The 12,500-nt window shown below is 38.8% G+C and overlaps 1 protein-coding gene across 9 annotated transcripts in view; it reads right to left on the bottom strand.

Annotated features, from left to right (window-relative positions):
* Nucleotides 1–101: 101 nt before the first annotated feature.
* Nucleotides 102–12,500, bottom strand: part of LOC147027271 (protein FAM13A-like) — a 333,647-nt gene continuing 321,248 nt past the window's right edge. For 8 of the 9 annotated variants that reach the window (XM_085883527.1, XM_085883526.1, XM_085883524.1 and 5 more), the window contains 3 exons: nucleotides 11,852–12,039; nucleotides 10,095–10,196; nucleotides 102–1,261 (listed from right to left, as the gene is read on the bottom strand). In XM_085883527.1, the coding sequence (XP_085739653.1) occupies nucleotides 1,150–1,261; nucleotides 10,095–10,196; nucleotides 11,852–12,039 (402 nt within the window). In that variant the 3' untranslated portion in view covers nucleotides 102–1,149. Of the gene's footprint in view, nucleotides 1,262–10,094; nucleotides 10,197–11,851; nucleotides 12,040–12,500 lie in introns of those variants that run through there. The other variant, XM_085883529.1, reaches the window with a different exon arrangement.

The following is a 12,500-nucleotide window of genomic DNA, read 5'->3' as shown; positions in this document are numbered from 1 at the left end:
TATATATATCAATGCTGCCACGTCTCATGTCCTCAATACAGCATAATATGCAGTAAAACGTAGTTGCCTGTAAGACGACTGTGTAATAAACATGCCTGAAGTTTGCAAGAAAAATATTTTATTTCATTCAACTAAAAGTACAAATCATAGAATTTACATAAAATATTTATTATTCATTCATTTAAAAGCCTCCAGCCCCAGAGTCAAATAATTTCACAGGAATGGAAACATACTATACACTAATCGTTGGCACAACGTGTTGCACGGGCAAGGCCTAAGTGCAGATACAGTTCAAGCATGTGATCTCTGTGTGGTGAATGCTACGAAGTGAATTTTATCTTTTAACTTTTGTGTCGTCATAACAAACCCATCATACATCTGTGTTCAAATTTCAGCAACGTGTGACCCAAAATGAGAAAAAAATGAATGCAATGCTGACACTCAAACTGCTTGTGTTATCCTATATCTGTGAGCAATCGACCAAACACTCAATCGCTTTGAAAGAACGTACACCTGTAACCTTCTGTGCCAAAAGACAGTGATGACTGTACAGCAGCGTGAGGCTTGTTCAGCATTAAGACATAAACCATGCCATTCAAATATGTGTAAACACTGACATTTACTTTTGTCGTCTGCTTTGTGTGCACACATGTGATTGTCTTATTTTTAGGGTTTTCGTGCGGTTTGTGATACTTTACCATCAGCTGGGATGTTGTCCTGTTGGATGTAAGGTGAAACCACAATAAATTTTGTCACGAGTGGACAATCATTACGACTCGATCTCACCATTTTAAGTTGCAGTGGGTGAACTTCAAAAAGATATATGTCACACCTACCAAAAAAGGTTTATATGAACCAAATTAATCTCTTTGGTGGAAGTAATTTGATCAGAAATGATTCTCAGAAACTTTTCGTGGGAAATACAATAAGCCACACCATGTGTTTGGTTGTCCCGACGCATTGTGCAGTGTAAAGACTCCAATGTGATTAAAAACACCACAAGCTCTTCGTTATAAAAGCAGATTACAATGGTTTCCCCAGAAGGACATCGTCGCCTGTTTGGTGCTGCATGGAAATGAAACCCAAACATATCAGCAGCAAGTTCTTTGTGTGTCACCTGTCCTTCTATTCAGCACCTCCGCACATGTGCTATACCATGCCATTCTTGTTGATCAGAACCTCCAGAAGCCTCAGTTTGGCTTTCACTTGCTTGTATTCATGGTATTCATCCATCTGCAAGCGTTCCTCTTTCGGAACACTCCTGTTTGTCGTGCAACACAGAAATGGGAGTCACGGTAAGTCAAACAATTTGTCACGACATATCTGTGAAAACGAATTATATATTATCGATTATACACTTCGGTACTACCGCGGTTCCTATGATACCCATCACAAGCTGATGGGAGCTTTTGGGTGGCACCTGGAAAAATGGAATACCAATTAGGCTCGCTCAGCTTCATCTCACTTCTGCCCACTGCCGGGTTATCTGCAATGCTGAAAGTGTACTTCACAATCTCATTTTGCATCAGCTCACCCAAGGGAGGCATCATCCACATACATGTTTCTGCTTATTGGCCATCATCAGCACTGAGTAGATGCCACCCCCTCTCCACCCTACCTTCTGTTCACATTTGATTGAGCAAGCATTTCCTTTGATACACTCCTTCACTGTCCCGGTTCCTCTGGAACCCACAAGCAGCATCTGATAGATCACTATGTTGTGTCTATTGAAACACCTATTTCATGCCTTTCATTTTGTGATGTGAAAATATTGCAGACTGAGCTCAAGGTTCAAATGTAAATAAAAGTATGATAGAGAAGATGAAAACAGGTAACTGAGTCTCAGGTAAAAGATACTAAATCACTGTAAATGTTCATGACATCATTGCAAAAGATTCATCGTTTTCCCCACTCAAATATTTTCTACAATCACTCATCTTGATATCGCTTTGTAATTATGGTTCCAGGAGGGAGTAATTAAGTGTTTCCTCTTGGTGTTCATGATATCCCACTTTTTGAAGAATAAATCTTCCATTAATTCATTTTTTAAATTTATTTCTTCAAATTTTCGAGATTATCAATTATTAATTTTTTAATTATTACTTGCAAATCGAAGATTTTTCAAGTATATTGTTCATTTGATTGTATTTACCCTCACCAGAGTAGAGGGTATTGCATTTGGGTCCATTTGTTACTTGGCAAAAAAAATAATTACTTTTGACAAGTATGTTGATCGCCTCATTTGTTTGTGTGTTTGTTTGTCTCCGCTCACCTCCAGCCCAAACCGCTCAACCGATTGTCCTGAAATTTTCAGATTAATGACACCAAAACTGCAACGGTCCCACATTGAAGTTTCATAAAATTTGGTCAACCAAAAAGGTCGGCATAGGCCAATGGGACAATTTTAGCCAAATTTTCTAAAATCCTCAAATTTCAATAGATTGACTTCAAATCTGAACAGGATTTGCATATCAGGTCGCTGAACTCAAACACCTCTTAATTTTGAGATCAACATCAGCCAAAAGGTCAGCATAGGCCAAATTTCTAAAATCCTCAATTTCAATCCAATTAACTTGAAATTTGAAGAGCATTTGCCCATCAGGTCACTGAATTCAACCACCGATTCATTTTGAGGTCAATATAGGCCAAAAGGTCAGCATCGGCCAAATTTCCAAAATCCTCAATTTTAATTCAATTAACTTGAAATTTGAAGAGCATTTGCATATCAGGTCACTGAATTCAGCCACCTACTAATTTTGTGGTAAACATAGGCCAAAAGGTCACCATAGGCCAATTTGGCCCACATTTTCTAAAAGCCTCAATTTTCATTCGATTGACTTGAAATTTGAACAGGGTTTGCATATCAAGTCAGTGAATTCAACCACCTATTACTTTTAAGGTTGTCATAGGTCAAAAGATCAACATAGGCGATAAGGTCAACCCAAAATTGGCCAAATTTTTATGTTGTTTCTAAAATTGTCAATTTTAATGCGATTGACTTGAAATTTGAAGAGCATTTGCACATCAGGTAAATGAATTCAACCACCTACTAATTTTGAGGAAACCATAGGCCAAAGGGTCAAAATGCACCAATAGGTCAACATAGGCCAAATTTCTAAAATCCTCAATTTTCATCCGATTGACTTGAAATTCGAAGAGCATTTGCATATCAGGTCACCAAATACAACCACCTATTAATTTGAGGTAAACATAGGCTAAAAGGTCAACAGGCCAGATTTCTAAAATCCTCAATTTTAATCCAATTGACTTGAAATTTGAAGAGCATTTGCACATCAGGTCACTGAATTCAACCACCGATTCATTTTGAGGTCACGATAGGCCAAAATGTCAACATAGGCCGAATTTCTAAAATCCTCAATTTTAATCCGATTGACTTGAAATTTGAAGAGCATTTGCACATCCGGTCACTGAATTCAACCACCGATTCATTTTGAGGTCACGATAGGCCAAAATGTCAACATAGGCCGAATTTCTAAAATCCTTAATTTTAATCCGATTGACTTGAAATTTGAAGAGCATTTGCATATCGGGTCACTGAATTCAACAATAAATTAATTTTAAGGTCAAAATGTCAACACAGGCCTAATTTATCAAACCGATAGATCAAGCCAAAAACTACATATGTTTCACTATATCTCCAAACGTTGTGGACGAGTTATGACAAACCAAGGTGGACGAGTTGGTTAGGTGACAAGAACGAGCGAATCAAATTTTAGTTGGGATCCGCCCATCAGTGGGGTACAAAATGTGAACTGTTCCACCTGGCAGTGGGATGCACTCTACCGAGTGCCATTTTACTTTGTGCTGTTTTGCCAAGTTGTCACTCCATGAGTGAATTTTCATTTGTCTGTCTGTCTGCTCACCACCAGCCCAAACTGCTCAACCGATCATTCTGAAATTTTCAGATTAATGTCACCGACCCTTTGACGGCCCCGCATTGAAGCTTCATAAAATTTGGTCGACCAAAAAGGTTTACATCAGCCAATAGGCTAATTTGAGCTAATTTTTCTAAAATCCTCAAATTTCATCTGATTCATTTGAAATTTGAACAGGATTTGCATTTCAGGTCAATGAATTCAACCACCTATTACTTTTGAGGTTATCATAGGCCAAAGGGTCAACATCTGCTGAATTTCTAAAATTGTCAATTTTCATCCGATTGACTTGAAGTTTGAAGAAGAGTTGCATATTTGGTCATTGAATTCAACCACCAATTATTTTGAGGTTTAATTTGTTTTATGGATTTTGCAAGTATCATGCTCTGTACGACGTCTTCTTCTTCTTTATTTTTTTTTCATTCTTTTTTTCATTATGAGGCAGATTTTTAAGTGCGACCGGGAACCATCGGCGATCTCTGATCAGGAACCTCTAGTTTTGGTAGATATCTAATAAATGGATTCCATCATGATCATAAATGACTCTTAGAAATTTTGAGGCATGCAATACTCATTTGACAAACATGTTTCATACTCATAAGTGGAAAGAAGTAATTGTTTATTTTTAGCATAACCCTCAAATCCTCTCTATTGTATCGTGTTAAGGGTTGTTTTGAATATTTACATCTAATCACCAACTCTCAAACACCATGACTGGTATTTCTACTTCTATTCTCTAACAACAATAATAGCCACTTCAAAATAACATCATGTAATCCATCACTTGCAATTGATAAGTATTCAACTGAATACAGACTGATTGCAATTCTAAAAAGATAGAAATCCACCATTTGTCAGATGTTTCTCAAGCCTGAATATAGTTAGCAAAGCAACCCTTCGCTCTGACGCCCTCACTGGTGGAGCAAAATTCAACACATATCAGGCACCTGAGTCATACCAGCAGTATAACAATCAATGCTATATACCAAATCCATCCATCCATTGGGACCATACTCTGTGCAGAGCATTAGTGCTGCATAAGCAGTCTCCTTGGCTATTGGGAACAATCCTGGACAGGTCACCACTCCAACACAGGACACCAGCAAGCTGGCACTCATTTTGCCAACCTCGGAAGGATGACAGGCAGAGTCAACCACACCTGGTATTAATTTAATAGCTGAGGGGGATTTGAACTCAGGACCCTAGGATCCCAAGCCCATTACTCTAGCCATTGAGCCAACACCAGGCATACTGTATATACCAAATGGTCCTTTTTAAATGGTGAGCATCAACCAAGGAAGCAGCACATACCATTCTTGAAGTCTTTAACTTGGCCAGAGTTTGAACCACCGACCTCTCAGTTTCAGAGCAGACGCTCCAAGCATTACACCACCGAATCAAACCGAATATAATTACACTCCAATGAAATGGTTGAAGAATACTTCGTTTACTTTTGACTTCCGGACCCGGTATTTGAGCGATGGTTGTTTCTCTCCAGGGGTCTCTGCTAACTTTCTCAAAGTTAAGTTTCTGGTCATTGTTTGTCATGCTTTGACTGTTTATTTTGTTGCCTCCGTGTTTACTGTGTTCCAAGTTCCGTTTTGTTTCAAAACTTGTGCTATTTGGTAAGTTTTCGTCGGTCTTGTCAAATTGTGTTTCCCTGAGGCCTACCCGTCTTCCCGTTACATGCATGATCGTGTATATTTGGTTTTTCTCCCTATTACCATCACTTTTAATTTTGTCCACTTTTCCCGCCATCCTCCTACCCCTTCCAACTATACCCTCTGCTTCCCGTCATAAAATATATAACATACAAAAAAATAAAAATAAAATTAAAAAAAAACTTTTCCCCTCTCACCTTGTACCCCACGTAACCACATGACTTATCTACCTCCTCTTCTACCTCCTTCCTCTTTTGCCAATCTACCATCTTCCTTCTACTTTAGCCAACCCACATTCACTGTACACCTTCACAATTTTTTCTTCAACCTTTCCTCCACCGAATCCTACCGAATATTTAAAAACAAATCAAAACATTTTTTTTTAACATCTTTTCACTTCTCACCTTACACCTCTCACAACCACACAATTTCTCTACCCCCTCTTCCTCTTGCTGTGACTTTCACCGACCTACCATCTTCCTTCTACTTTAGCCGACAAACATTAACTCTACACCTTCACAATTTTTTTTATTCAACCTTTCCTTCACTTAATCTTACCTAATCTTTATATTTTACAAAAAAAATTAAAAACGGACTCTAAAAATGTTTCAACTTCGTCTTTCACATGTGTGGTTCTCAGTGTTATATCATAATTCACAACGCTTCTTCTTATTCATCGGACTGTTTCCAATTCGACCTTTCCTTCATCCCGTGTCAAAAAGTCCAACTGTTACAACGTTTCTTTTCTCCATTCTTGCATCCCTCACGATATGTCTTTAATCACATCTGACATAAAAAAAAAAAATGTTTAATCCCAGTTTGCAATGCAAGTTCATGTTCCATCAATCGTCCTTTTTTTATCAACTTCAGTGTCAATTCACCCCACCTACCTAAATCTACCTCCTCCAAACTCTGCACCTGTTATACCCTCTCCTTACCCCTTCCATCTTGCCCCTCATCCCACCTCCACTCTTTGCCACTCTTCACTGTCTTTTGCATTAGTATCAGCTCCTCCTCTGGTGTGCCAAAGTGTGTGGTGTTCTAACATGTGTGGGCTCCATTCTAACCAAACAGATATCTAGCCCTCTCAACAGTACACTCCTCAACATCTCAAACATACTTCTTGTTTCTTCTCATCATGCCTCCAACTCGACCCAAACCCTCAAATCTTGCAGCTCCTCTTGCCCACACCCTTCTTCACCCTACCACGACCAAGTCTCATATCTCCCCTCTCCCCACCTATCCCATCGCCCTCCTGCCATGCCTGCTCTCATTGTCTCCCCTCCCTCTCAAAGTAACCTTCATACACTTCTCCCTCCAAGCATCTCTCTCACCTGTCTCAAAACCTTCCCTCTCACCCTAATCCCTCCAATCTCCTTGCTCACTCCCCATTCTCAAAGTTGCCCCCCTCACATCCACAAAGCTGTCTCCTTCCCCTGCCCTCTCTCTTCAGTCTCATCCCTCCACCTCCTCCAATCTTCAACTCCCCTCTGCCCCTCTCTTATTATTCCCCATTATGCCTCATCCCATCACCACCAAGCTTTTTCTGCTCCTCATATGGCCCTCTTCCCGAGCTCTTCTGCAATCCCCCACACAACTCTCCTGACCTCGCCCCCTCCTCCCTCATCCTACTCGCCCCCTCCCCTCCCCTCCCCTCCTCTGCACCCAAAGCCTCCTCTTCTCCCTCTTCCTTAACAGTGTGGACCGAAAACATCTGGGGGCCTTCGCTCAAACCTGACAGATCTTTCCATACAGGTTGCCACTGACAAACCACACATAATCTGCTGAACAGAAACTTTCCTCCTTCAAGACATCTCTGACTCCTTAGTTTCTCTACCTAGTTACTCCCTCCTCCGGTATGACAGACCTGAGCCTCGTCCTGGTTGTGGAGTTGCTCTCGTTAGCAAAAGCTCTATTCCTCACTCTTCATGCACTGCCCTCGCTCTCTTACACCCCCAGGAATACCTCTGGCTACGGCTTCCCCTCCACTCCCACCTCATATTTATATGTGTACTGTACCATCCACCAAACAGTGATGACTCCATTTACACCTCACTATCCGAAAACATGGACCAACTTCTACCCTCTCATCCCAACTCTCTCTTCCTCATATGTGATGACTTCAGTTGTCATCATGCCACTTGGCTAGGTGTGGGTACCTCTCTCACCTGTCATGACACTTCAGCAAAAGACTTCTGCGACTCATTGGGACTGAATCAATCTGTCAACTTCCTGACCCGGATCTCAACCAATGGTACTCAATCGATTCTGGACCTGAATTTGACCAATTTCCCTGAAAATATCTGCTGTTCTTCCTCTGCTCCAATTGGTTCATCTGACCACACACTTGTTAAGGTCGACATCTCTCTCGCTGTTATTAGAGAACGACCTCAGTGCTGTCGAGTGTGGCATTTCACTCAGGCCGACTGGTAGGGACTTCAAACAGCCATCACACTTCCAGACTGGTCTGCCCCCTCTACTTTCCCTGACATCAACTCATCCTGAGAATTATTTTAAAGAAATTTGTATATCTATATGTGTGTATATGTATATGTATATATATATATATATATATATATATATATATATATATATATATATATATATATATATATATATACATACATACATACATATATACACACATCTAAATATTTAATACAAAACAGCTGTTCACCACCATCCCTTATCTTCCCCCATCCAAAACCTTGATCTTTTCTAACCCCACTGATCCACCCCCTTCAAATTCCCTGCTTTCCTTCCTGAAAGTTCCTGTAATGTCCATCTTGTTTACCCTGTGTACCCCACCCCAGCCCTCTTCCTTCCACAGATCTCCTAATATCTCTGTTCCCCACTGTTTTGTGCTTCTCTCTGCTGCCCCTCATCTCCTTTTGCCTTTGTTATACGTTGTGTGTGTACACTCCATTACAAGCCTCAATATTGTATGTATGTATATATATATATATATATATATATATATATATATATATGTATGTATGTATATATATATGTATGTATGTATATATATATATATATATATATATATATATATATGTATGTATGTATATATGTATGTATGTATATATGTATGTATATATGTATGTATGTATGTATATATGTATGTATGTATATATGTATATATGTATGTATGTATATATGTATGTATGTATATATGTATATATGTATGTATGTATGTATGTATGTATGTATGTATGTATGTATGTATATATATATATGTATGTATATATATATATATATATATATATATATATATATATATATATATATATATATACATACACATGTTTTTCAATGCTATCTACCAAAATGCTCATCTGGTTCTGACATTTCAGATATCTTGGGTGCCAGATACGGATCGGGGTGCGGAAAATTTGATGCTGAATTATTTATTGGTCCCCAAAGTACAAAAATTGAATTATAAAAATCTGTTGTTTTTATCAGTCTGTGTCAATATTACGATGAATGCCTTCACGCCACAAAACTATGCAATTAAATGCAAGAACCATTTTCCCATGTCAGAATTTCATAAATAATAGGAGATAAACAACACGATTTATTGTTCCAGGATTCATGACTGATGCATCAAAAGGAAATTTAAAAATATAAAAAAGTGATTTTTCATTTTCTAAAGCGATGTATTTGGAAGTTTATAGTGTTGGATTATTGCTTTCAAATACTTTTGTGGTACTAATGGTCGTTATATTAATGATGATAAAAAGAAACACATCAATTCAGACAGTAAAAAATAAGAACTTCAAAAAGTAAGAATTTTAATACCCCCACCCAGAGATTACAAACGTGCGACATGAAGAGTGCCTCGAGTCAGCATGTACATAATTAGGTGAAGTAAACTCATCAAATGGAAAGGGAATAATAAAAGTGTGTTTTAAATGTTATCACCATAAAATGGGTCAACTATGGGTTGGATTTTCAACAGGAATATCTTCACCATTTGTGACTGGATTGGAATTTGTTCGCATATGATGATGGATGACGTGTCGTTTTCGACTATGTCGATTGGTTCATTTGCCGATGGACGCGACTGTGGGGAGTGAGAAAAACTTTGTTTGTTTGCAAAACATATATATATATATATATATATATATATATATATATATATATTTATATATATATATATATATATATATATATATATATATATATATATATGTATATATATATATATAGAAAGCATGCATCTTTACTCTCAGAGGAGTGGGGGGAGGAGTGGGGGGAGGAGGAGGGGGGAAGGAGGAGGAGTGGGGGGAAGATGGGTGAGGAGAGAAAGTTGAAGAGGAGACAGTTGCTTGGCAGGCAGAGACCTGCTTTTTGACATCAGGCAGGATCTTGCTCACAGATAATCTTAATAGCATATCGATATTTTTAAATTGCTGCCAATGTCGGAGAGAAGGTAACAAAGATTCAGGAAGTACAACCTAGTTCATTACAGCAAGTGAAACCTTGACTTCAAATAAAATCGACAGTAATTGTGGTCAGGGTACAAAAGCAAGCTGACCTCCCATTCTCTTTGTGAAAATGTTCGTCATATTCGCGAAGAAGATTTTTAAGTCTTTTCTTGTCGGCTCGTGCCTCCTTCAGCTGCTCCAGCAGCTCATCTCTAGATGGGTGGAAAATGATGAACAATAAATAAAAATTTCCCTAAACATTCACTATTACAATGGTTGGTTATAATGTAGGACTCATGGAAGAACTGAATGACAGAATATACCAGGCCAACGGAATGGCAGAGGGGTGGAGTGTAGCCATCACTTGGTCCGTTTCGGTATTTGGGAATTTTGTCAGCCTTTTCAAGTGCACACCTCTGTCATTCTTCAGATGGTCCATTTTGTGTACATAGCAATAATAATTGAAGGGAAGCGACAAACAGTAAAAGGGGAAAAAGGGCCAGTGAGTGTATAAAAGCTCCAAAGTGGGTATGGGAGAAATCATGAGATGGTGATGGACAACAGTTTTTAAGGACTCAAACAAAAATCACGTTCTTCAAACACAGACAAACAAATAAACAAACAAAAATCACTGTTGACACAGACATGAGAAAATCGTGATGAAGGAATAGAGGTGAGCATCAAATGTAGACCTGAAGAAGGTAATGACTATCCCCGTTAAATCATCCTCCCCGTCCAAATTTCCAGTTTTCTTCCTTCCTGAGAGTTTGCTTTTGTATCCATCTTGTCCACCCCTTGCATTCTACAATTGCCCCTCATCTTTACCCGCATCCCTTATAGTCCATCTCCATCTATTTTGTCCCTCTGCCCTGCTGTTGGTATTTCACCCTGTCTTTCTGTGTTCTTTTGTTCTGTTACATCCTGATCCATTGTGTTCTAGCTCTTCCACGAGCACTGACTATGTATATACAAAAGCAATGTGAAGTGGCCACTCACAATGACAGGCCAACCTCATGCTTTGTGATTTCATGTTTCATGACAAAAACTGCGTAGCAAGTCCATGCCAGGCATTTCATGTTTGTGATGGCTTGTTCGCCCTGCAATTACACTGGTAGTCTTATGACAAACTCTACGTTATTAACATTTGCTAACGATACCACGCGAAACATTACAAGTATGATGTTCCATACAGGTATGTCTTGTTTCCAATGGAATGGTCTTGTCTTTTTTATTGTGACATGTATGATGTACTGTAATCCTAAACATGGGGGGCAATGGAGTGAACACAATAAGAGCATGTAAGCATTTACATAACGCAAAGTATTTAGGTAAGACACGACGATGTTATTTCTTTACATTGAGGTGGTGCCAAAAGCTCTCCGATTGGTTTGCATTGTACTTTGTACTTTGTGTGCCAGTGGTACACTCAAAGAGAGAAAATTCAGCCTCAGAAGTCATCGCGGTCCAACACGGGTTCAAACGATTGACATGAATTAGAACGTTATCATCAACGGTCTGCATATTAATTTACCAATCTTACTTGGAGTATATATATATATATATATATATATATATATATATATATATATATATATATATATATATATATATATATATATATATATATATATATATATATATCACAGGAAGACTGCATCATAACATTCTGGTGAACACAATGCTGTGTATACGTCCGATTCTGCACACGTTAGAGTAAGTGCCATGGCACGCTATGCTTTGTGGATAATAAATACAGCATTAGTGTGCTTAAATAAATGAAAAGGAGAAGAAGAAGAAGAAGAAGAAGAAGAAGGAGAAGGAGAAGAAGAAGAAAGGCAACGTCAGGTTGTGGAACAAACTTGCTTACAGGGATGTGCCATGGATATTGCCAAAAGCGAATCTGCTCTGTTCAGTCTCATCGGTGGGAGATACAAAGTCTGCCGGACTCTCCTGCTGATGGGGATCAGTTTCATTGATGAATACTTCACTCTTATTTTGGAGGGAAGGGCTCTCTGCACCACTTTCCCTCCCCTCCTCCTCGCTCTCTTCCTCTTCCTAGACATAATACAAACAGGAGGTTCAAGATCAGGCGGTACACATTATCGGACACTTTTACATCAACATACCGTACTGTGGTGAAAAATCAGCTGCGGATTGGAAGGGATAAGTGATTAATCAGTTTGATTGCATTGAAAGCTCACCTTCAAGAGAAGACGAGAATGCCACGACTTATAAATAAATAAATAAAAGAGGAGTTTGACAATATTTGTGCTTCCAATTATTCACTTCATGTCAAGAGGTTAATATTCAACCATGGTATGTCATGGCACCTTAAGGTGTTTATAAGCCAAGGGTGGTTATGGGTAATCTATTCTTGTAATGAGAGGAGAACGCATTCCTCCATCAATTAGCATGACACACACAGTATTAGTCTGGGTAAACAGAGGATTGATCAGATGAGATTGTATTGTTGACGATCCCAGCAATGTCAAAGATTTCCTCTTTAAGCATTTGTA

The sequence above is a fragment of the Eptatretus burgeri genome, chromosome 5 (genome assembly GCF_056783735.1).
Source record: "Eptatretus burgeri isolate ZD-2024b chromosome 5, Ebu_testis_v1, whole genome shotgun sequence".
Classification (NCBI taxonomy): Eukaryota; Metazoa; Chordata; class Myxini; order Myxiniformes; family Myxinidae; genus Eptatretus; species Eptatretus burgeri.
The sequence above is the reverse complement of the archived record's forward strand: the minus strand, read 5'-3'. Positions and strand labels throughout refer to the sequence as shown.